The 27,511-nt window shown below is 27.0% G+C and overlaps 2 protein-coding genes and 1 pseudogene across 2 annotated transcripts; all 3 read left to right on the forward strand.

Moving 5' to 3' along the window:
• The first annotated feature begins 3,079 nt into the window (after positions 1-3,079).
• Positions 3,080-4,666, forward strand: LOC100778957 (transcription factor MYB1). The gene is made up of 3 exons (XM_003533481.3): positions 3,080-3,197; positions 3,364-3,493; positions 3,876-4,666. Exons 1-3 carry the CDS (start codon positions 3,080-3,082, stop codon positions 4,336-4,338), a joined length of 711 nt encoding a protein of 236 aa, XP_003533529.1. The 3' UTR covers positions 4,339-4,666.
• Positions 4,667-12,867: 8,201 nt separating this feature from the next.
• On the forward strand, positions 12,868-14,684 carry LOC100779480 (transcription factor MYB90-like; annotated as a pseudogene).
• Positions 14,685-25,118: 10,434 nt separating this feature from the next.
• On the forward strand, positions 25,119-27,354 carry R (R2R3 MYB transcription factor). The gene is made up of 3 exons (NM_001370267.1): positions 25,119-25,293; positions 25,449-25,578; positions 26,722-27,354. The coding sequence occupies exons 1-3, from the start codon at positions 25,176-25,178 to the stop codon at positions 27,185-27,187; spliced, it is 714 nt and encodes a 237-aa protein (NP_001357196.1). The 5' UTR covers positions 25,119-25,175; the 3' UTR covers positions 27,188-27,354.
• The last annotated feature ends 157 nt before the right edge of the window (positions 27,355-27,511 follow it).

Consider the following 27,511-nt stretch of genomic DNA (forward strand, 5'->3'; position numbering starts at 1 on the left):
TATTATGTTAGTTTTTTAACGTAAAATATATTATTATTTTAATATTTTAAATATTAAATTTAAATTTTAGATTTTTGTGTTTTTAATTTTATATTTGAGTGATATTAGAGACCGAATAAGTGGTTGCTAAATCAGTCACTATTTGCAACTGATACTAACTCACAAAACCTCGGTCGCTAAATTGACTTTTTTTGTAGTGAAATAGTTTCATTGACAAGAACACGGGAAATATCTTCAATATAGTTATCAATATTGAGGGAGTTGGTGACTTAAATTATTTTTTTATTAATCTACATGAGAGAATATAAATGTGAAAAAAATTATACAACAAAAAAGTGAGGATTGTTGACTATTTTGTTTGTAGTGTGTAGGAAGTGGAAAGAATCATATGTTAGTGAGACAAAATTTCTTAGGATCCGTTTAAGTTGATTTTTAGTTTTTAGTATCAAAATTTTTGAAAATAACCTTGGTTAAAGTATACTAGTAGATGCAAGTATAGATTGGAATAATTATAAATAGAAAAAAATTATTAACATTACATCAAAGAATAGCTCTAATAAGCTAAGTTCTCAACATTCTCGTCTTCTGAATTTTCTTCTACAATAATATTGGATTTTCTCATATTTTTTGACTTTAATTAATTTAAATTCATATTTAATTTCTTTCTTTGTTTAGCCTAATTTTTTGCCTATTTAATTTACTGATTTTCTTATACCCTTTCAAATCAATTTTCTTTAATTTCTTTTATTAATCAAATATTCATCTACCTAAATACAAACAAAATTCATGTGGATTCGACATTCGGATTTCCGATTTTAACTTTATTACTTGGGACGAATTGATACACTTGTCAATCCATCAACAATGGTAGCAATAATGTTGGTGATATCGGTGACGATGATGGTGGTGGTAGTGGTGTTTGTGGTCGTGGTGGTGGCAGCCAGCTATGGCAGTGAAAACGATGGTAATGGTGGCAGTGGTGTGGTGGTGACAATGACAAAGATAGTATTGATGGTGGTGGCATTGGTAGTAATGATGGTGGTGGTGGTGGCAATGATGATCGCGGAGGTCAGCAAAAAGTGTTATTGTCAAATGTGAGAAATGTAATTTTTTAAACTAAAAATCAAATTCATAAAACTTTTTTTCTTAGTTTTGAAAATAAGTGTAAAGATGTTTTAAAAGTGATTTAAAAATCATTTCAACTCTTTGTCAAACACGTTTTATTTTTGGGTGAATCCAAATATTTCAAAATTAAAACCCAAAAACCAAAATCTCACAATCACCCCCAAACACACCCTTAACATATTATTTTTTTGGTGAATTTAGATATTTTTTGACCGAAAGTCAATAACTAACCTCTTGAGATACTGATGAGATTCATTTTGACTTCTCTAACATATGCATTTTCATTCATACGGACCAAAAAATCAAACTTCTGACCAAACAACCTCTAGCTATTTTTAATTCAAATACTTTTTTCATTTTATTCTATTTCTTCTCAATGAATCAACCTCTATTTTCATCATCTTATTTCTCACGCATATCTCTTCTTCCTTTTCTTCTCGCATATTCACTTTCATTATCTCCCTTTCTTTCCTTATAACTATAAACAAAGGCTGAAAGGTTGACATGGGTAGTTGGAAGGACAAAAAGTAAATATGGTAGGAGTGAAAAATTCTTATAAGGTAATAGATAGATTAGTACGTAGTACCGATAGATCTGTTGTCAGCTAATTTGTGTTGAAAACATTGATGCTTCGTCTTCCGTGTTCCATTTAAGCCACATGATATAATTGCTTTGAATATGAAGAAATGGACAAAAACTGATAATATTGTAGTAGGGCCTCATGTTGTGTCAAGTGCAAAGATAGGCTTCTGTGAGATATCCTTTGATATTTATTTACATTTTCTTTCTTTCTTATATATATATATATATATATATATATATATATATATATATATATATATATATATATAATAAAGAGCATTGAAAGGCAAAAACATCCATGCAAAGACGTACTTACCCTGGCAAAGTTGTTATTTGTTAAGACATGCATGTGACTGAAAAAAAGTCTCGATCGATCGAACAATATGAGATACAGCCAAATGCCCAATAGCTATCATTTTTTTTTGGGGTCAATTTTTTGGGCCAATATCTATCATAATTTATAGCATGGCACAGTTACCTATAAAAATAAACTGAAGCCTCAACGTCATGATGTGCTCATGTGATGTGTCTACGACCAAAGTAGTGCTAAATATTCATTTTCTTCTTCATATATACATCAGTTTATATTATGTATGCCCGTCACCAAAAAAAAAATGTTTATATTATATATGTATAATATTTATTTTGGATGAAAGTTTTACACCTATGTAATATAATGTCAAATCAATTTAGAAACACAAAAAGAGAGATAGAGAGAGCTAAAAACTAGAGTTGATTCCCAATAAGATAGTACAATAATATCTTGCATATAGTTCTGCAATCTGGATCTTCTTCAGCCACGTCTCTTTTCTAATGCGTCAATGACGATTGCTCAGTTAACCAAAATAGATTAGTAATATTTAATTTAAAGATTAGTTTATGTTTTTGAAGATTGGTCAATTGGCTTCAAAATTGATCAATATATAGACATTAGTCAATTCCAAAAAAATAATTAATCTTCAGTAACATTGATCATTTGCAAATTAAATTTGCCGATAGCTGTGGAGTGTGCACCATTAAATTAATGTAATGTATGGTCACGATTTTATTAGAGAAAGAACTCCTTGGAGAGGTTCTAGGTTGGTGGTTTTGATACAGTAAGCTGGTATCCGTGTTCTCCATAAAGTGGTTGACACGTGTGTTTCAGTATATATATATATACGCTCGCGCTAATGCTACATACTTTGAAGAGTTGAAAGATTAGACATAGTTTGTCTAACACACACCTCTATATATAATTAAGAGTTATTCTTAAGAATAACTCTTTAAAGATATATACTTTATAGAGTTAGTCTTAGAATAACTTTATTATTGTTAATATTAATTCATTTCTCAATAGGTATCACTACAGTGCAAGAAAGCGCCTATTCTCATGGAAGGATCATCAGGTGTAAGGAAAGGCGCATGGAGTCAAATTGAAGATAACCTTCTCAGAGATTGCGTGAACCTTCATGGGGAAGGAAAATGGCACCTTGTTCCTAAAAGAGCAGGTATATATGCATGTGCTTCTATTTGTTTATTTTCTCTTTTCGTTTTCTTCACTGCTTGTGGCTTGCAATGATATAATTATATAACTATGGCATCCTCATAATTAAGTTGTAATAAATAATTAAACATTTTTATATCTTGTTGCGTTTGGTATATATATATACGTAGGGTTGAACAGATGCCGCAAGAGTTGTAGATTGAGATGGTTGAACTATCTTAAACCAAATATCAAGCGGGGAGATTTTAGTGAAGATGAGGTTGATTTGATGATCAGATTGCACAAGCTTTTGGGAAACAGGTTTGCATATTTTATTCTTCTTTTTTTCTGAATTAAACAAGTGTGTATATATATGCTATTAAATAAATCAAACTGACTGTAGTGATACCACTTGATATACATCTATATATATAAATCAAGTTCAACCCCTCAAACAGTCAAACTCAACATGCATTATAAATTAAATTACAATCATTGAGTTAATTAAAATGCACTAATAATATAAAAAATTATAGTTTTGTATATTAATTACGGAAAAATTGTATTTAAGATTATTTTAATTTATCGACAATATAAAAATATTTATATTAAGTGCATGAAAAATTAATAATATTGCATAAAAAAATAGTAAATTAAATTAACTTGTAATTAAACAAAAAATAATAATTGTTTGTCCATGTAGATGGTCCCTAATTGCAGGGAGACTTCCAGGAAGAACTTCAAACGATGTGAAGAATTACTGGAACACCTACATGCGCCGTAAAGTACACTCTCACAAGAAAGACAACAACATAGAGAAGCAAGCTGATGAGGCCAAACCAATAGTGAAACATCACGAAGTTATAAAACCTGTTCCTCGAACTCTATCAAAAACATCTCCATGGTTGCAAGGGAAATTTGTTAATAGTTCCAAAGTTGGTGTTAGTGAAGAAGGTGCAACTTCAATATCAGGGTCTGCTGGGAATTGGTGGGAAACTTTGTTAGATGACAAAGAAGACAATGCAGTTAATAACAACAACACGTGCTTCTTTGGTGGGGCAGATGGAGAGTTTAACCTTTGGAGTGAAGAGCTTACTTCAATTGATTGTGATTTTGTTACACAAGGTGAATCTTGGAGTGATTTTCTTCTTGACCTACAAGGCTAGGAGATAATTAGTGTGTGGTGCTTGTTTTCAAGGGACCTCAAGTTCTAATACGTTCTAACTTTGTATTTGAGTTATTTTCCTTTTGAAAAATTATATTCTTTACTTTGTTATTTGTTAGTGTATACTATCTGATCAGTTATGTAGAATGTAAGACTTCTGATTTAGTTAATTTTCAAAATCAATAGTTAGATAGAGAGTTTCTTGGAAATAGATTTGGTCTTTCAAGTTTTAGATTGAAATAGTTTCTCATTGGTCCCCCATACTTCCTGTTGCTTTTTTTTTTTTTTATATTTACTATTTGAATATATCTATGGTATGTTGCTTGATACTTGAACAACAGATTGTTTTAGAAATAGATTTGGTCTTTTAGATTCAAATAGTTTCTGATTGATGTTTGAGTAAAAAAAGACAATAAACTAGTGAAATTTTTGTGAAGAATAAATCTAATGAGCAATTGAAAATTGAAAAATCTAATATTAAATTTTATTTTAGTTGTTCATAGGATTCCTTTTTCATGCATTTATCATCATGTTTTTATTTCTTTTTAATTTGTATATGGTTGGATTTCATAATTTTCATATAAGTAAATCTAATAGAATAATTTTCATGCACAACTCGAATTAGTCTTTTCATTCATTTTTTTACATAAATTCCTCAAATTCTTATTTTCTACCTTAAAGTCTTCATAAATTGAATTATATTGAGTCTTCTATTCAAAACTTACTAATATTTTAATTAAAAAAATTAAATTATAAAAAAAAACAACATTTACATTTTTTTAAAAAAAAATAGGGTTAATGGTAATGAATAAAATATATAAGGATGAAAATTGATAAAAGAAATATAAAACTAAAAACAAAAATCTAAGGTCCCATTTTGGTTTGTTTTTAGTTATAAGTTTACCTTTAGAAACAAACAACTAGTTTTTTAGTTTCAAAATTTTAATTTTAATTTTTCTCTAATTTGTAGTTTTAAAATAAACTCATTTAAAAATTCATTATCTTATTAAAATTAATTTTAGGCTGTATTGTGTTACAATGATGACAACAATAACCACGATGATAATATTAGCGACAATAATGTAACATGTCAATACTAGGGGTGGACAATGGTGATATAAATAGTGATGGTAATATAGTAAGGGTGTTAGTGATAACATTAAGGGTGGTGATAATGTTAGTTGAGATGATGTTGCTAATGATAGTAGTGATAATGTTAATTGATAGTGATGATTGTAATGATAACGATGATGACGATAGAGATGATCATTGTCGAATGTTGTTGAGAAGAATTTTTTTAATTAAAAATTAAATTCACAATTCATCCTTTTCTTAATTTTTGAAAATAAATATAAAAATATTTTAAATTAAGTTAAAAATCACAATTTTAATCTTATTTTTATCAAATGTATTTTAACTTTGAAAACTGTATGCAAAATAAAAAATAAAAAACTTGCAATCATTCCATATGAACCCGAAAGCTTTTTAGACGGACAAAAAGCTCAATTAATTCAAAATTTAATATAGGAAAAAAATTAGAAGAAAAAATTCTCCGAGACCTTCACTAATACTTGGTGTGCTGCTGACTACAAACGTTGACATCCTGAGCCACTCTTGATCATTAGCAATGCCCATGTACACTGTTCAGTAGAACACGGGTCAGTCCGGAAAGCACTGAACAGCGATTTAACCGATCGATAACGATAGGGCTTTGTGGGGCATTCAAATGCAATAAAAACAAAAAAGGCATTCCTATGTAGTTATGGTATACAATGACATTTCAATAATTTCAACAGGGCAATTATTGCACACAATTTTTAAATAAGGAACTTCTTCACACCAACGGAATACGGAACCAACCAATTTTTAGAAATATACAAAAGCACTACTGGTTAAGGATGAATATCTACAGCTATACAGTGAATTCAAAATATAAAAGGAAGTGAAATCAATGATAAGGTCTAGATTCGGCTGGAGGAACCAAAGTAAGAGTACGTGTGTCGCATTGCATGTCCACGTCTTAAAACTTTTTTTTCTTCTGAAAATTCGGTATGAATGCGTTGCATCAGCATCTCCACACGTTCTCTTAGGGTCGATAATTAGTCGACACTACGTGCACAAAATAAGGCCGGAGAGTAGAGTCATGTGTCGATGAATTAAATCTGAATTCGAGTATTCAGGATTTACGCAGTAATGTAAGATCCAGCTCCTTGTGTTTATGGGTAAAAGAATCATCTATTTAATAAACTAATTTGTATTTAATTTTTTCTATATGTAAAATATTTTTGGACTAAAAATGAATATATATTATAAGTATAATTAGTCTCTAATTTAATAAATTTGAAGATACTTGTGATTTCTAATTCAAGATATAAAAAATCTAAATTCCTGATAATATGTTTCACTTTCACTCAATTTTGATGATAATAAACATTGATTTTGATTACTGTATTTGAATTTTTCTCACTTTATGAAAGTTGAATTGGATTTAGATTTGGAAATGTGAGCCCTTATGTCCTCCCATCTCATATACATACAATGTGTCATGTTAAATCTTAATCATTACTTTTTTCAATATAATTAATGGTGATGTCATGTTACTATTATATAATTATATAAGTGAACATTTTAGGTGATATTGCATTTATATGACTCTCACATGACATTTTTAGCAAGTGTTTTATCTTCATCTATAGAAATATTTCAAAGTCAACTTTTAGCATTGATATCAAATTTCAAGTTTGATGTTAGTATTAATATATAAAATATAATTTAATCCTCATAAAATTTAAAGTTTGATTTTAATCGTTAATGTTATCTTATTTTAGTCATTTTTAAAATTTAGAATATCCATATAATTATCCAATATATATTATTCAAATCATAGCTATTAGTTCAACTTAAAACCTCCTTTAAAAAGAAGTTCAACTGTTGGAAATTTAGCAAATCGGTTCCATCAATCCTTATGTCATATAAAGAATCATTGTTTATGTGTTGTTAAACTTCAATGTTATGACATCTTTAATTAAGAAATGTTAGTAAGTAGTAATACACTTTCTAATAAACTCTTTTAAATATACCCTTCTATAGTCTCCAATAAGTTTTAATAAATAATAGAGTATATATATTTTCAATAAATTTTATCCAGAACAAATTATGGTAACACCCCAAGGTTTTCACTAATTACACATCCACTTCTTTCATTTAAAACCATTTCTTTGGCATCCCTTATGTAAGGGTGTTAAGTTACAATTTGTTTTTAAAATTGATTTAATTTTTTTTGTTTTTTTAATAAAACCCAAAATTACCCTTTGTTAAGTTACCCAAACAGAGGTTTGAAGTTATGTATGTGTCCGTTGCACGTCTCTGCCATCATCGACGCAATCTACGACCACCTCGATTACCTTGTCGTCGCCTCCTTTGACTACGATGACACCATTCACTGCCTTCGCCTTAACTAAGGTCGATGCCGCCAATTTCGTTCGAGGTGTTGTTCAAGAACGTCATTGATGGACCGGTGTGTCGAGACTGCTAGAAGGCAGATTGGGCCTTCGAGGAGCCAGATCGGGCTTTGTGAGGATTCTTGTGTTCTAGTCAATGCTGAAGATCTGGTGACCAGTTGATTTTTTTTTTATCTGTGCGTGACCAGATCTATATCGTTGTGTTGTTTTTGTTGCTGGATTTGTGACTAGATTTGTATTCTTATTTTTTTTCTTTCATAATTTGATTCTTCTTGCACTCTAGTGTTCATGTTATTCTTCCTTATTGTTAAACAAATCTGAAAATTCTTTTATTTGAAAATTAGGAACCTATATATATATATATGCCAAATCATTTTTCCCCAATAAGAAAAATCTCTAAAGTTTGCTTCTATTATTTGAAGTCTACAAAAAAATAAAAATTAATTAATGTCACTATAACAGTCTTGAATGTTCATCAATATTGATTGTTGATGCCCATAAGAAACTTGTAACTTCGTTTAGTTTCTAAATGTTTTCTTTCTGCCGAATTGCTTTTCATTTCTCTATATAAAGGATCTCAATTCTCTCTCTATTGCCCATCCACCATTGCATTGATATTCAGCTAGCAAAGCAATATGGAGGTAAAGAAAGTTTTATTTGCTGCTGTATCCTTTGCTTTGGTTCCGAGAGTTTTGATTTCAACGAGGAGCAGGAACCGCAAAGAAGACAAGGACATTTTAGATATAAAAAAAATCACAAAGACATCTGTTAGGCACATGATCTCCAACAATTAACGTGGTGTTAAGGGATTAGGGGTGTCAATGTAACAAATAGGAAAAAAGTTAGGGGATTTTCGTAGGGCCAAAAAAGGAAGGGGTGTGTGTAATTAGAGTAAACATAATTTTCTCTTTTAATTAATAATAAAATTTTGTGATTTTTAATAAATTTTAACTAATAATATATTTGACTCATCTCATCCCACTAACATAGTCCGGTCCATCGTTTGTTCTTACGGTGCATGGCTTCAAGTTTTAAAAATTAGATTTGATGTTTTTTAGATCAGGTTTGGGTAATGTTTGGAGTTGTTCTAACTTACCCTATTATTCTATAGTCTTTCATAAAGTATATATAATTTTTTAAATGGTCGTCCTACATTAATGATAAAACTTTCATTTTGATAAATAATATTATCTTTGATAAATAATATTATCTTCGATTTTATACATAAGAAACAAGTTATAATATAAAATATATTATCGTGTGTTTTTTATATATAGAATCAGAAGTAATATTAAAATTTAAACTTATAAATTTTTTAATGATTTTTATATTACCTAAGACTTATAACTTGTATATGATTTATAAGATAAATGAAGCCCCGCACACAAGATTATAGAATAGTCATGAATATTAATACCAAATACGCACGTAACCTACTTATGCACAAAATGACGTAAAGATGCAACAAGTGACCGGCTTAATTGCAAACCCCTGATGAAGCAATGACATGACATGACTCGTACCAAATAGCCCTCACTTGGTGAAGAATAGGGACTCAGCTGGTACGTGCAGTCATTGGAGTTAAATTAAATGGTATTCATACACCCGAAAGGTGGGATCGATGGAAATAAGAGAAAGATGGAGGTGAAAGTGAGATGGGTGATGTATATGTTTCCGGTTATTATTGCTAACAATATGAGAAATTACCAGCTGGTTGTTCATTTGTGAGAAGCAAGCTCTGATCGAGTAAATTAATTTTCCAGATGGAGGGGTCAAATGCATCCACATGCACCACTACATTACATATCATCAGGAGGCCTGCTGATGTGAATGTCATAATCAATCATGCATCCATCCTTTCAGCCGAAGCTCCAATTATTTTCCAAAGGCCCCACTCGTTATTACTCGTTTGTTGGGTAGACGGACCACTCCACACCTTAGAGTCCTACACCCTATATATTTTGCACCAATGACTCAACAAAATCGTGCCCTAGCTAGCCCTACAGTGTAAGCACCCGGTCTCTAATTAATGGGGAAGGATAATATGGCACCTTGTTCCTCAAAGACTGTGTTTCTACTCTATTCGTTCTCGTCATTGCTTGTACCTGGCAATCATCATCATAAAAAAGTTATGCATTTAAAATTAGAGGGACCAAAAGAGGGGAAAAAAACTTAAAAACAAACTTTGAAATTTTAAAGGGATAAATATATATTTTACCAGTTGGTTTTGAAATGGATAAAAATACTCTAGCACATATACAAAGATATAAATCTTAACGATCTTAATATATATATATATATATATATATATATATATATATATATATATATATATATATATTAAAAGAGTTATTAGACACTGAAAGAAAACCAAAGGAACAAATATTTTATTATTTTCTGCTTACATATTTACAAAGAGTTTAAACTTTTATAATATGAACTGATTAAATATATAACTCTTAAAATATTATTTGAAAAACATCAATTTTACTACTCTATGATTAGAAAGCAGATTATATAATAACATTGTAATCCTACAAAAACTCGCAATACTTCTAAAATTTCGTTGTTCCCTAATTTAATTCATACCACTTTTTACTTTCGATTTTTTTTTATTTTGAAAATTTTTGTTTCCAACAAATATTTTTGGAAGAGAGTGAATAATAATTGAATTGTGGAAATTACACTAGATTAAATGGCATAGATTTTAATATAACAGGATTTAATTTAATTGATTGAATAAAATATTAATTTATAATTTTTTTATTTTTCTCATCGATTCTTATGGATAATTTTTTTTAATTGAAACATGATTATGATTTTGAAAATTGGAGCTTGATTACAAGGGTGGAATCTCCGCGGCTTTCTACCAAACACAAACACACACACAGACATATCATGCTGCTATTGTTTCGCATCCCTTCTGTATTGGATGACAGCATTATTGGGGCATCATAAATTCTGTTTTAAGAGCCATGTGGTGGTAGGGGCAGGGACGGTAGCACATTAACCATTATAGGGTGGGGGCATTGACCCTGCCAACTTTTTAGTTTATTTTCTTAAACATATGATATAACATAATCAAATCACACGTGAAAAATTATCTATCTCATTAAAATAGGTGTACTCGCGATGTTTACAAAGCATTTAATTAGAAACAAACATAATTAAAAGTGCAAATATGGTACTATCATATTAAAAATGTAAACTAATTCTGGTGAAAGAGAGGGGAGAAGAAATAACTTTAAAATTTAATGCTAGTAAGAGAAGAGATAAATGATTTTTTTAATTGAATCATTTGTTCTTTTCCAAATTTTATGATATAGGTTATTAATGCATTCAACACTCATACTAAAAAAAGATTATCGCTTGTGAGTATATTAGCAATCTCAAACATACACACACACACATATATATATATATATATATTTTACTCCTTGCAATTTATTTTTTTATTTGTTTTTTTCCTTGTAAATTTTTTTTTTTATTTTTAGTTCTTATAAATTATGTGTGTTACATAACATTTTAGATAATGTTTTTTGGCTTAAATATGTTATTCCTTGAACATTAACTTTTTTTTAATTTTTGTTCCTAAAAAAAATCATTTTAATCCTTAAAAAATATATTTATTTTATTTTTTATTCTTAAAATGTTTTAGATGATGTTTTTTTACTTTTAAAAGTATTTTTTTATTGTGTTATCTAAAATACTTTATGGACAAAAAATAAAATAAATATATTTTATAAAGACTAAAATGAAAAAAAAACATTAAATTATAGAGACTAAAAATGTATTTAAATCATATTTTTATCATTATTCAAAGTGACACTTGTTTTAAGAACTAAAAACAAAACAAATATAATTTATAAAGATTAAAAAAAATAGAAGGACAAAAAAAGTTAAATTGAAAGGACTAAAATAGACAAACACATAAAAAAATCACATTTATATTAAAAACACTCTTTTTTTATTAAAAATTTTTAACAAACAAGTATAATATCTTGAATGTAGTTTTCCAATCAGGATCTACTTTCAGCCACGTCTCTCTTTCATCAAATTTGCAATTATCTATTACATCTAATGGTCCATGTCAATTGCTCAATTAATCAAAAGATTAGTCAACATACTAATATGTAATATGTATGTCATTAGTTTAACTGATACTCAATTTGTATCTTTTTAACTAATATTTTTTTTTTTGAAGTTTATGAATTAAAAAAATGTGATTAAAAAAATATTTTACTAAAAGTGGTAAACTAAATTTTTCAATGAACATTAATTATCTAAAAACTCGATAAATGTTTTTACACTAATGTTATGGTAAAAAAAAATTGTCTATATTTTTTAAAATTAGTTTATGTTTTTGAAGATTGATCAACTGGCTTCAAAATTGATCAAATAGACATTGGTCAATTCCAAAAAAATATAAATCTTCTGTACCATTGATCATTTGCAAATTAAATAAAGGATAAAATATACTTTTAATTCTTATATTTTTTGTGAATTTTAATTTTAGTTTTTCAACTTTAATTTTGATCAATTTATTATTTGAAATTTACAAAAGTAATAATTTTTGTCTTTTCTTTTGATGAAATCCATTAATGAGAAAAGACAAAATCCACTGCTTTTCTAAATTTTAAAAATTAAATTAATCAAAATTAAAATATAAGGACTAATATTATTTTTTTTTATCAAAAATAGATAAATTAACAACATATTTTATCCTTAAGTAAATTTATTGATAGCCGTGGACCATTAGATGTAATGTATGGTTACGATTTTATTAGAGAAAGAACTCTTGGAGTGGGTCTGGTCGGTGGTTTTGACATTAAGCTGGTATCCCAGTTCTCCATAAATTGTTAAGAAACGTGTGTATAAGTACTTATGATCATGTTACTTACTTTAAAGAGTTGAAGGATTAGAGATACACAACAAAATATATATATATATATATATCACCATTTATTAATTTCATACTTTATAGAGTTAGTCTTAGAATAATTTCATATATCTCTCACCATTTATAATTTCTCAAGGTATCACTACAGTGAAAGAAAGCAGCTATTCTCATGGAAGGATCATCAGGTGTGAGGAAAGGCGGATGGAGTCAAATTGAAGATGACCTTCTCTAAGCTTGTGTACCTCAAAGAGCTGGTGCATGTCTTTCTATTTATTTATTTCCTCTTCATTGCTTGTATCTTATGATTGATTCTCTGGTTTGCCTCTGTGCACACCTTGTGACAAACCAAAATCAGCTTTTATATATATATATTCTCTTCAAAATTAAAATGCACTCCTAACATGCATCTACGATATCATCTTATGTTTTTAATATCAATTGAATAGTTTAATATAATTTTTCTATCACATTCAATCTATCATTCTCAATATCGTTAGTTCTAATTTAAATTTTGAGTATTTTATTTAAAAGTATTAATAATTAAATATTACAATATATTACAACATAAATTATTTATCATAAATATAAAATATTATTTATATGTTAAAAATGTTTACTTATTACATATTTTATTTTTTATTTGTAAAAATTAAACTCAAGTATAAAAAATTTACAATAACTCCCACATATTACTAAGCTAATTGAATTAAATCTCCTTGATTAAATATTTAATTATAGTATAATATTCATAAAAAAATATTTATTTATTTAAATTATAAACTGTAGTTTTATAAAATAAACATTTATTTTATGCAATGTATGAGCTAAAATATTATTATTGTAATAAATAAATAATAAACATTTTTATATCTTGCGTTTGGTATATATATACATATTCCTAGGGTTGAACAGAAGCCGCAAGAGTTGTAGATTGAGATGGTTGAACTATCTAAAACCAGAAATCAAGCGGGGAGATTTTAGTGAAGATAAAGTTGATTTGATGATCAGATTGCATAAGCTTTTGGGAAACAGGTTCGTATATTTTCTATTTTTTTGTTGAATTGAATGTACGTATATGCTATTAAGTATTAATTAACTAAATCAAAATGAGTGTACGTATAGTGATATACCTCTTAATAGTGTATAAAATATTTATATGTTATTTATATTTATATATTCAACTTCTGTCTCACTTTTAACATTTTTTTCTACATTTTTCATCACACTGTTTATCACATGTATGGCTTTTTTTATTTGTTTTCTCTCTTTATGTCTGTTTTTTCACCCATACACCTAAATTCAACTTTTTCAATATTTATTCAAAAACAAGTTGTGCATTCATATATATAATATTGCATAAAACAAAAGTAATTAACTTTTCATTAAAACAAAAATTGGTTGTGTGGACGTAGATGGTCTCTAATTGTGCAATTAGAGACCATCTACATTCAGAAACAATTTTTAAACGTAGAGAAGACTTCCGGGAATAACTTCAAATGATGTGAAGAATTACTGGAACACCTACATGTGCCTGAAAATTAACAGTGAAATACAACAACGTAGAGAAGCAAGCTGACGAGGCCAAATCAACCGTGAAACAACACGAAGTTATAAAGCCCGTACCTCGAACTCTATCAAAAGCATACCCATGGTTGCAAGGGAAGTTAATCAATAGTTCCAAAGTTGGTGTTAGTGAAGAAGGTGCAACTTCAATATCAGGGTCTGGGAATTTGTGGGAAACTTTGTCAGATGACAAGGAAGACAGTGAAGAAGGTAACAACAACAAATGCTTCTTTGGTGGGGAAGATGGAGCACTTGACCTTTGGGGTGAAGAGCTTAATTCAATTGCTTGTGACTTTCTTACACAAGGTGAAACTTGAAGCGATTTTCTTCTCGACCTAGTGACTTAGTGCATGTATGTGGTATTTGTCTTCACAAAAGGACCTCAAGTTCTAATAAGTTCAAAGACCTCAAGTTCTAATAAGTTCAAAGACCTCAAGTTCTAATTAATAAGTTCAAACTTTACATTAGAGTTTCTTTTAGAAAAAGTATATTCTTTAATTACTTTGTATTTTTACATTGTACTGTATACTATCTAATTAAGTTATGTAGAATATGTAAGACTATATTTTGATTTATCTAGCTAATGTGAACTTTCAAATCAATTGAAATTTATAAATCTCTATATAAAATTATTAAGTGGAGTAAGTTTAGCATGATTTGCTCCACTCTCTTCAATAACTTTTTTTTTAAATGTGACACTTACAAGAATGTTGAATCATGAAATAATTAAACATTTTCATTATTATTCATGTATAATTTTAGATAAATTAAACATTTATAGGGATGTCACATTATACTCTATATTTACTTATATTGTAAAAAAATATGTTGTATATTAAAATAAAGTTAATTGATGAAATATGATATAATTTTTATTTTCTATGAAATTTTGTATACTTATGTAATGTGAACTCTCAAACTAATATTTGGATTAATGAAATTCAATCTCTATAAGAAAAAGTGAGTAAAATTTTACATTTACTCTTTTTTTTATAAAATGTTAAATTTGCAAATCTAATCCTTAAATCATGTGATAACATCTTAGTGATCATTACACATGTAAAATTTTAAATAAATTAAATATTCATATATAAGTATGTAATCTTAAGCCTGATATTTACTTATATTTTGGAAAAATAGAATAGATTAAAATAAAGTTGAATGATGATATATCAAATAATTTTTAATTTAAATGACATGTTTATATATTTGAACTACTTCATGCGAATAATTCTCAAACTAATGGTTCAATAAATGATATTCAATCTAAATAAAAATTAATAGAAATGTTAGTAACACAATCCTGTTCACTCTTTATTATTAGCTAAAATTTATTGAAAATAGTGTGACAATTCAAACTATTTATTATTAAGCATGTGGATTGGAAAGATAAATTTATTATTTTGATTCTTTTTCAGAAAGAGAGAAATAGAAGAAATATAGTTATTAATTATTTTTTTGGAGAGAGAAACTCTTTATAAATTATATTATTTAGTTTTTAAACTAAAATGGTTTGGGACAGGTACAACCCAATTGATTGAGCAGTGTAAGTGAATTATTGTAAATTTTTTAACATTATCTTTGATTCTTAGTACTTATAAAATAAAATAAAAAAGACTTTGTGTGGTTTGGCCTTTGAAAGCAAAATAAAAATAAAATAAAAATACCCCTATGTAATTATGGCATAAATATACCATGGCATTTCAATAATCTCGAAAGGACAATTATTGCACAAAAGTTTTTGGTAAGGAATTTCTTGACGCTGCAAAATCAACCAATTTTAATAAATAAACAAAGATAAATGCTTAGAATACTAGTTAAGGAAGTAAAATGCTATTTTTTTATTAAAATACATAAAAAAATCTTATAATTTTTAAAATGTGCCCCCATATAATTTTCAATAAATTCTTTCATCTTTTAATTTTGTAATCAATACCCTAAGTTAACAAAACTCATAAACAAAAAATACAAAAAGGATGACAAATATCTACATGTATATATATTTTCATGAATTCAAAACAAAAGTAAAAAGAAGTAAATTCACTTACGAGGAATAAATTTGATTGGAATCATTCGACATTGTTATTTTTTTATTATGTTTGTTTAAATTGTTTTCTTTAAGTAATTTATGTTTATTTTTAAAATTAAAAAAAAACAACTCCCATATGGTTTTTTAAATACAATTAAATTTAGACGTATAACCCTAAATTTGAATTTGTAATTATGGTCATTTTGAGACAACTTTGATAGAATTTTTTTAAGCCAATGAAAGATATGCAAGAGTATCACAATAATAATTAATATAAGATCCCAGTGTATTGACCGTCAAGAAAGTACTTATTATTTACCGCATACCAAAATTTATTACAAAGATAAAAGATAACATAATACAATGGGAGGCCCAAACCAACATGGGATTACATAATAACATACAACATGGGAGGATAGAAAACTTGTTTTTTTTATTATATTTAAAATTTTCTCACTTTATAGAAGTAGAATTGGAATAAAAATTAAAAATATGGACTCTTATTTTCTCCCATGGCGTTTAGGTACAATGCCTCATATTAAATCTTAATCATTAATTTCATCAAAATACAATTAATAGTGGTGTCACATCTATCTTACACGTAACATTTTTTGAGACATGACATTTACATTTTTGGTGATGTGGCTATAGTGTATGTAAGTTTTTTTTCTCTCTAGAAAATTTCAAAGTATACTTTTATTTTTTATAAGATTTAAAGTTTGATTTTAATTTTCATAAAATGTAATTATAGTCATTAATTTATTATCTAATTTTAATCATTTTTTTAAATCTCTAATATTTTTTTCATTCGTTTTCACATTCTCACCTTATCAACATAATCATACAATATTATTCAAATCAAAGTTATAAGTTCAATTGAGAATTAGCTAACAAACTAGTTTGATTAACCTTAGAACTAATCATAAAAAGAATCGATGTTTGTATATATTGTTAAATTTTAATTTTATGTCATATCTAAGTCCAAGCCCTTTTTCTGTTGAGGACCTTGAGGGGGAGGATACATGTGAACTGGGGTCAATGATAGAATATGTCTTGGAAGATTAAATAGGTGACTTAAGATTTAGATATTATCCATTTGATATTATTTAGTTTTATTTTATTTTTAAAAAAATACTAGATAATTCACTTGTATGGTTGGTATTTTTTTAAAATCCCTATTTAATATGGGATGTGCTCTGTGTAATGGATTATCAAATGAATAGTATTGATTTTATGTATAATTCTTGTAACTCTTTTAATGATAGATTTTAGGAATAATGATAGTATAATCTTTTGTGTCCAACACATACTTGCCCTTGCACATCCATGCACACATGCAGCTCATGGGCACATGCAAGTATATTCTGCATCTAAAGTCCATTTAATTAATTATAATTTTGTTAGAGAAATTCTTACTGAAAATGATATAAATTAGTGGTTTTAGCCGAAAGTAGGACTTACAATATTTGTTTTTGTATTAAATTGTAAGATATGTATATCTCAGTAAGTATATATATATATATATGATATTGGTTTTCTCATTAAATTGTTAGATACGTGTGTCTCATATATGCTAAGTTGCTAACTAATGAAAAACCCATATCATATACAATGTTAATTTATAATATATGATTTTTTATATTGTTATATTTTTATGTATTTTATAATTATTTTTAATTTTATAAAAATATGTTAGTATAAATGGTTATAATTTTAATTAGATAAATAATTGAATAGAGAGGATATAACACCCTCCTTCATTTTTATTTTATTTCATATTAAATATTAATTTTTATCATATTTATTTCTAGACAACTAGTGAGGATCTCAAAATTTTGAAAGACATAACTCAACTCGGAATGACCATTGAGGTGTGATTTTTAATAATCTATCCAAATCAGGGTTAAATAATTGCAAAAATACCCAAGCTACCCTTAAAAGACAATATTAGGGCTACTTTACAAAAGTAAGTAAAAGAATACGAAGAATATAATTTTAAACTTAAAATACTAATTAGAATATATAATAAAATATAAGTTTAAATTTTTTCTATAAATTATTTAGAATTTCTGTATAAATATTCAAAATGTCTCAACTTGAATGTAAAAGTTCAACTAGAGAATCCTTTTGACCCAATTAATTAATTATAGAAAAATTATTTAAATGATATTTTTAGGGAGAAATTTTATTTCTTAGGGTAAAAGTATGAAACTTCAAAATGCTATAATTAAACTAAATAAAATAAATTTATTTCATAATTTTGATAAACTATAATATAAATAATAATATAATAAATTAATGTTAAAAAATTTATATTTTTGGAAAATGTATGTACGGGCTAGGAACCTTAATTAGGACCAGTTCAATTTAAACAATACAAAAGCGTCAATCTTTCTTGAGCTTTGAAGTTTAGAGATAACTAATTTTAATTTTATTTTTAAATATTATATATATATATATATATATATATATATATATATATATATTAATTTATGTGATTCAATCATTGATCCATCATTTCGACTACTAATTCATTGAGTCGATGCTTTGACTAATCAGGTACTAACAATATAGCTAAAATTGATTGTTATTTCTTTTTTCTTGTAATTTTTATTTATAGTGCTCTAAAAATCAAATGAAGTACACTTCAATAAGAAAGAAGTTGAACATTTTAACATTCCATTAAATGAATAAATTCATTGGACACTCACATTCTTTTCTAGCATCAGAAAATGATCTCGTACATAATACAAACAACTTTCCATGGATAATTTATTAGTGTACCGTTAGTTGTTTTCTTCTTTTTGTACAAAATATTATAATAGCTTACGCATTGCAAACAACTTTCCATGGATAATTCATAAGTGTTAGTTTTTTTTTTTACACAATACTGTACTAGCTCACCTCAGCTAAGCCAAGTGTGCAATAATTGGTTATGAGTGGGTTCCAGACAAAATTGCTATAATGTTTAATTCTTGTACTTCTTTTAAGGGTAAATTTTAGAAATAATGATAGCATAATCTTTTGCATCCAACACATGCACGTCCATGCATGTTTATGCACGCACGCACACATGCAACTGATGCGCACACAAAGCATGCAGAAGTATATTCTACATCTAAAGTTCATATTGATTTCTTAATTAATTATCTAAAACATATACTAATCCTTAATTAAATATAATTTTGTTAGAGAAATATCTTACTCGAGATCGTATAAGTTAATTGGTGACTTTAATGGGAAGTAAGACTTATATGTTTTTGCATTAAATTGTTAGATATGTATATCTCTATATATATACTAACTAGTGTAATAATTCATGTGATGCATGGATCATAATTCATAGTGACTAGGGTACATGATATTGGTTTTCTCATTAAATTGTTAGATACGTGTGTCTCATATATTATATATGCTAAGTTGTTATTTAGTGAAAAACCCATATCATTTACAATGTTAATTTATAATATATAATTTTTTATATTGTTATATTTTTAGTGTATTTTATAATTATTTTTAATTTAATAAAAACATATGTGAGTATAAATGGTTATAATTTTAATTAGATAAATAATTGAATAGAGAGGGGGTAGCACCCTTATTTTTATTTTATTTGATGTTAAATATTAATTTTTATCATATTTATTTATGGACAGTGGGGATCTCAAAATTTTGAAAGATATAGCTCAACTGGGAATGACATGGAGGTGTGATTTTTAATAATCTAATCCAAATCAGGGCCAAATAATTGTCAAAATACCTAAGATACAACATTATTAGGGCTAATTTACAAAAGTAAGTAAAAGAGTAAGAAAAAATACTTTTAAACTTAAAATACTAATTAGAATAAACAATAAAATATAAGTTTAAAATTTTTCTATAAATTATTTATAATTTCTGTATAAATATCCAAAATGTTTCAACTTGAATGTAAAAGTTCAACTAGAGAGTCCTTTTGACCCGATTAATTAATTATAGAAAAATTATTTACTTGTATATTTAGGGAGAAATTTTATTTCTTAGGGTAAAAATATGAAACTTCAAAATGCTATAATTAAGTTGAATAAAATAAATTTATTTCATAATTTTGACAAACTAAAATACAAATAATTAGATAATAAATTAATGTTAACAAAATTATATTTTTGGCAAATGTATGTACTGGTTAGGAGCCTTAATTAGGACCAGTTCAATTTAAATAATACTAAAGCGTCAATCTTTCTTGAGTTTTGAAGTTTAGAGATAACTAATTTAATTCAATTTTATTTCTAAATATTTTTATTGATGAGAACTATTATTTTCTCCAATTGAATTGATATGATGTTTTTCCAAAATATACTTGTTAAAGACTTTTTTTATATATTAAAAATATTTATATATAATATACTTAGTATAAAATTTATAAATTTAATATATATATATATATATATATATGTTAATTTATGCAATTCAATCAGTGATACACCATTTTGACTACTAATTCGTTGACTTAGTGCTTTGACTAATTAGATTGGTATTAACAACATTGATTGTTATTTCTTTTTTCTTGTAGTTTTTATTTATAGTGCTCTAAAAATCAAATGAAGGACACTTCTATTTAAAAGTAGTTGAACATTTTGATATTCCATTAAATGAATAAATTCATTGGACACTCTGCATTCTTTTTTCTTTTCTAGCATCAGGAAAATGGTCCTTTACCGAATTCAAATAACTTTCCATGGTTAAGTCAAAGTGTAATGTTAGCTTTTTTGCTTTTTGTTCACAATACTATAATAGTTCAGCTAGGTCAAGTGTGTAATAAATGGTTACCAGTGGGTTTGGGACAAAATTGTTAGAAATGTAGAAAATTGACAATGCTAGAAAGTAATAAACTTAATTAGGATCGCAATTGACTATTTGGATCTCTAATTTTGCCAAGTGTTAGATTAACCAGTTATATATGTGGTTGGATTCTGTCAGTTTAGGGATAAGGGTGATCCCAAGGAGAAGGGAAAACTAGGAGGAAGTCTTTTGGTGATTGGTGATGACATAATGTTGGATCATGCTTGGCTTGACTATGAGATTAATCTTAAATGAGAATGTTATCACACTAGAAGTTAAATAAAAAGAAACAATTGTGTCAAAGAAAAAAAAAAGAAAGAATTCCAACAAATTAACTCTTTACCAATGCTTTTCATAATTACACACTTGCATGGTGGGGAGAGAAACTCTTCACTTCAATACCCACTTTTGCATAGTGAATGAACTAAAACAAATGATGACATTTTGTAAATTACAGTATTGGGCTGTTGAAAGTATCTGGCACACACATAAATGATAGTGATCGAAGAAGAAGTTAAATTGAATTTGTGAAAGTTTAAGACAATTGTACATGTATTCAAAATGGATGATTTAGATTCAATTCAAAATAAAATTAATGAAATACACCATTAGGTTTGTCATACAGTGTGGATTCCCACGGTTTTCGTTTTACAGTGGGAATTCTAACAGTTTTTATTTTGCCAAGCTGCACTTGGCCGTTTAAAACCCATTTTAACTGAATTTTTATTTATTTTCACTTAAACCACCCGCCCAAAAAGCTTTAATTTTTTTAGTTTGGTTTATGCTAGTTATGAGTGGTTTGTAGGTTCTTTATCACCCCTAAGCACAACTTAAGATGTATCTTACTTCAGAATTAATCTTATTTTATTTTAACAACACATCTTTGTTAAAAAAATTTAGGCCAATAGTACTATTGAAAAATTATTTAAACAAACAATACACATTCCACGTTATTTGCACAACTACTACCTATTTAATTATTATTCGATGTGAATTCAGCCCTCCAACCCAAATTTCTAACCTGCATTTTTTTAAAAATATAATTGAGAATTTTGGTCGTCACACCCCAATTCTCAATGAAAGTAAAGTAAGCTTCAGACTAAAATTAATGTAGCATTTAAAGATATGCATCAAAAGGAGAAAAGTTATATACCGAATGAGATGAGAAGTAATTATCCATCAGATAATTCCTCTTAAGATAGCTCTCATAAACCCAATGCTTATCCTTTGATTATTTATGAAAGACCACGTAACAATATAAATACTATATATATTCAATTTAATTATATCATTTGACGCCACTTTCATGACAAAATAAGAGACATACACTTTGTTTTTTTTTTTTAAGGCAAACAAAATGATCAATGCATTAAAACGATTGCTGAAACACAAGGTGTGCAGGAGCAACCAGAAAAAAAAAAAAAAAAACAAAGCCACAATGAAGGCCGCAATCCAATGGAGACATGCACTTCTAGCTTGAACACATTTTGTCCCTCCAATTATAGTAATAAAAAACCTAAAGGATATATCGTCCTTGAAACATTAACGCACTCATTCTATTATATTAATCATGTAACTTATTTTTATTTAACTCTAATTTTGGCCTGTAAATTAAAAGTTTAGTATATGGTTTAGAATATTCCTTACTATCATACATGTGATCTTTAGTAATATTTTTTTTAAGTTTAATTATTCATTTAGTCCTTATAAGTTTTTTATTAGTACATTTTAGTTTTTATAGTTTTAAAATGATTTTTTTAGTTCTTATAGTATATATTTTAATTCTTTTGTAGTCTTTGTAATTTGAAAGTGATTTTTTTAATTCTTATAATTTACATTTTAATCTTCTTTTAGTAGTTATAATTTAAAAATAATCTTTTTAGTTCCTATACTTTATATTTTAATTCTTTTTTAGACCTTACCATCAAAATATGAATAATATTATTAATTATAATTAACTACAAAAATATTAATAAGTAATTCGTAATTAATTTATCACAAGATTATTTATGATAAAAAAAGTTCATATTTTATAATTAATTTATAGCTAATTATATATATATATATATATATATATATATATATATATATATATATATATATATATATATATATATATATATTGCAGTAAAGACTAAAAGTAATCAAAATACAAATTATAGAAACTAAAAAGATAATTAAAATATAAATTATAAGACTAAAAAGACCACTTTTAATTATAAGGAATAAAAGAAAATTAAAATGTAAATTATAAAAACTATAAGGACTAAAAGAAAATTAAAATATAAATTATGAAAACTAAAAAAATCAGTTTCAAACTATAAAGACTAAAAGGTACAAATTGTGAAACTATAAGGATCAAATAAATAATTTAATCTTTTTTATCTAGCACTTTATTAAAATATTGTTAAAAAATTTTAGAAACATTTTAAAAATATCCTAAAACATAAATACATCTTATTATTTTTTTTTTACATTTTATTAAATATTATATATAGTTCATGTCGCTAAAAATTTTAAGAACATGAGTTATATAAAATATTTGACAAAATATCATAAAAATATATTACTAAAATTTACTCATATTTAACAATATTTTTTAAAATATTTTTAAAAGTTTTTAACAACATTTTTACTAAGTATTAACCAAAGAAATGTTTTTATAAGTCACATGCATGTGTAATAGTGCGTGTATTATATCTTTACTTGTGAAAAAGAATTTAGAATCTGTTTAAAACTGAATGCATATTAGATTAGCTTATTTAATTTTGATACACACGTGTTTTACAACATGATGTACGCGGAACCTATAAAATAATTAATGTTCATAAAATATAGTTTACATCCAAACATGTACTAACTATAACACTTACGAATGGATGTTTTACAAACACCGAGATTATGTTTGATAGGGTGTAAAGAAAACGAAGGAGAAAATAAACATTTAAAGCTTAAAATAAAGAAAAATTTAAAGAAATAGCATTCTGAATTTTTATTTTTAGAAGCAAACTTTCGTCTTCATTTATTTTTCACTTCCACTCCTCAATTTAAAAAAATTTTATTTATATGTTTTTTTTTCTCTGTATCTAAACATAACGTTAAGAAAAATAATAAAAAGCTTTTAATTGAAGGGCAAAAATATTCATGCAAATAGTCACCCAGGGAAATTTGCTAGAACATGTGACTTAAAGAGGGCGTGTTTAGGCACTTCCTGTGCTTTACACGTGACAAAGTATATTTTTCTTCATAATTAGTTTATATTAAGAATAATAGTAATATATATTTTGGATAAAAAATTACACATCTATACTAATAATAAAAATACCCCTTATTTATTCACATTTTATTAAATAATTTAATCTTTAAATTACGTTTTAAACTTTTAAATTTTTCTTTTAATTTACAGTAACTTTTCATTAGGTGTGGTTAGTTTTTTTATTCATCTAGTTTTTTATTAACTATATTTATTTTTTTATTTAAAAAATTCAAACATCCCCTAATAAAATATAATGTCAAATCAACAAACACAGAAAAAGAAAAGAGAGATAGAGTTGGTTCCCAATAAGATAGTAAAATATCTTCTATATAGTTTTTCAATTTGGATCTTCTTTGGTCACGTCTCTTTTCATCCTATAATCGCAATTATCTACTACTACATCTAATAGTCCATGAACGATCGTTCAATTAATCATAAGATTATTCAGTATTTTTGAAGATTGGTCAATTGGCACATCAAAGTTAGAATTGATCAATTCCAAAAACTTAACTAATCTTTAGTAACATTGATCATTTGCAAATTAAATTTACCGATAGCTATCTGTGGAGCATTAAATGTAATGTACTATGGTTTACCATTTTATTAGAGAAAGAACTCTCAGGAGAGGGTGTGGTAATTTTGGCAGTAAGCTGGTATATATACGTTTTCTCCATAAATTGTTAGATACGTGTGTCTCATTTAATACGGTAGCTAATTATACTTACTTTAAAGAGTTGAAGGAATTGAGTTATATACGTACACCTGAACAAAATTAATGTAGCAAATTAACTTATAAGCACCTGGTCTCATGGAAGGATCATCAGGTGTGAGGAAAGGCACATGGAGTCAAATTGAAGATGATCTTCTCAAAGCTTGCGTGCAACTTTATGGGGAAGGAAATTGGCACCTTGTTCCTAAAAGAGCAGGTGTACTTCTAGTTAAATTTTATTTTTTTTTTCGTTTTCTTCATTGCTTGTGATTGCAATGATATGATATAATTACATAACTATGAGATCCTCATAAGTTGTAATAAATAATAAACATTTTTATATCTTCTTGCGTTTGGTATATATAAACGTAGGGTTGAACAGATGCCGCAAGAGTTGTAGATTGAGATGGTTGAACTATCTTAAACCAAATATCAAGCGGGGAGATTTCAGTGAAGATGAAATTGATATGATGATCAGATTGCACAAGCTTTTGGGAAACAGGTTTGTATATTGGCCATTAATTAAATCACACTACTGAGTGTAGTGATACATATTTAGAAATTAATATGCCTTATATGAGATATTTGAATCCATATTATATTATATGCATGATAATACAGCTTGGGGTGTACTATTAACTTTTTCCAATATTTAAACCAAAAAGCTAGTTGGTTTTGTTTATGCTAAGAGTTATTTAGAGATTCAAAGAAGAACAACAAAACAAATCTTTGTTTTCATATATATATATATGGAATACAATTTCACTTTTGGGAACTATTTTTTTACATGAGAATAATTAATAATAATTATTAGATTAAAATTAAATTAAAATATAATATAATAATTAAATCTCTAAAAGATTTATCAAACAAATGATATCTTAAAATATCATTAATTTATCATCATTGTCATAACTGTTATCATCACCGTCATTATGACTGTTGTCGTTGTCACTGTCACCACCATTGTTGGATGATAGCGACGATGATGACAACAATCATGACGATGGTGGTGGTGACAGAGGTGAAAATCATAATGATTTTTGCAATGTTAGTAACTACTGCAATAATGAAGGTCATGACAGTAGAGGTGGTGATAGTTGACGACGATGATGGTGATAACAGCGACGATTATGGTGGTGACTACAGCAGTGCTCATGGTGGTGACAACGACAATTATAATTATGATTAGTTAATTGAAATATTCTAGGAAGTGATAATTAAAATCTTTTTAGATTTATTTATTGTTTGATTAATTTTTTAGAGATTTGATGATATATTAAATTTTAATTTAAATTTTAAATATTTTAAAATCAATTGTTTATTATTTTTAATTGATGATTATTATTAATTGTTCTCATATAAGATAATGTTCTCACAAAATTATATATATATATATATATATATATATATATATATATATATATATATATATATATATAGACATGGACAGCATAAAGGTTTTATACGATGTTATTTAATTAATTAGATTGTCATTTATAACATTGTTTGAGTTTTGTGGTAATTACTCTAAAAGTTGCATGTAAAATGATAGAGTACATCAAAATTAAAAGAAAAGTGATTAATGAACTTTTCATTTTTCAATAGTATTACTTCGTTAAACAAAAATTGTTTGTCGATGTAGATGGTCCCTGATTGCAGGAAGACTTCCGGGAAGAACCTCAAACGATGTAAAAAATTATTGGAACACCTACGCACGCCGTAAATTACACTCTCACAAGAAAGACAACAACATAGAAAAGCAAGCTAGGGCCAAAACAACCGTGAAACCCCACGAAGTTATAAAGCCTGTACCTCGAGCTTTAACAAAAACATCCCCACGGTTGCAAGGGAAATTCATTAATAGTTCAGAAGTTGGTGTTAGTCATGAAGAAGGTGCAACTTCAATATCAGGGTCTGGGAATTGGTGGGAAACTTTTTTAGATGACAAGGAAGACATTGAAGAAGGTAACAACAACAAATGCTTCTTTGGTGGGGAAGATGGAGCACTTGACCTTTGGGGTGAAGAGCTTAATTCAATTGCTTGTGACTTTCTTACACAAGGTGAAACTTGGAGCGATTTTCTTCTTGACCTAGGGCTAGGAGATTAGTGTGTGGTGTTTGTTTTCACAAGGGACCTCAAATTCTAATATGCAAGTACAAATCAAACTTACCTAACATTTGAGTTTCCTTTGTAAAATATATATATTCTTTACTTTGTATTTGTGAATGTATCTATCTTATCAGTATGTTAAAAAAAAAATTATCTGCTCAGTTATACAGAATGTAAGATTATATCTTAATTACTTTAATTAAATTTAACACATTTAATAACATGAATCAATCTTTGCCTCCTCCGGACTAACTAATTAAAAAGAGTATCCTTATCACTGTACTCGGGTTTTGGTACCACTAGTACCCTTATCAATATATTT

Source organism: Glycine max, chromosome 9 (assembly GCF_000004515.6).
Source record: "Glycine max cultivar Williams 82 chromosome 9, Glycine_max_v4.0, whole genome shotgun sequence".
Taxonomy (NCBI): Eukaryota; Viridiplantae; Streptophyta; class Magnoliopsida; order Fabales; family Fabaceae; genus Glycine; species Glycine max.

Excerpts from the sequence above, each read along its gene's own strand:
- R (NM_001370267.1), top strand. The coding sequence starts at position 25,176 with ATGGAAGGATCATCAGGTGTGAGGAAAGGCACATGGAGTCAAATTGAA. Across the intron at positions 25,294-25,448 it reads CCTTGTTCCTAAAAGAGCAG|GGTTGAACAGATGCCGCAAG; the intron begins GTGTACTTCTAG and ends ATATAAACGTAG. Across the intron at positions 25,579-26,721 it reads CACAAGCTTTTGGGAAACAG|ATGGTCCCTGATTGCAGGAA; the intron begins GTTTGTATATTG and ends TTGTCGATGTAG.
- LOC100778957 (XM_003533481.3), top strand. The coding sequence starts at position 3,080 with ATGGAAGGATCATCAGGTGTAAGGAAAGGCGCATGGAGTCAAATTGAA. Across the intron at positions 3,198-3,363 it reads CCTTGTTCCTAAAAGAGCAG|GGTTGAACAGATGCCGCAAG; the intron begins GTATATATGCAT and ends ATATATACGTAG. Across the intron at positions 3,494-3,875 it reads CACAAGCTTTTGGGAAACAG|ATGGTCCCTAATTGCAGGGA; the intron begins GTTTGCATATTT and ends TTGTCCATGTAG.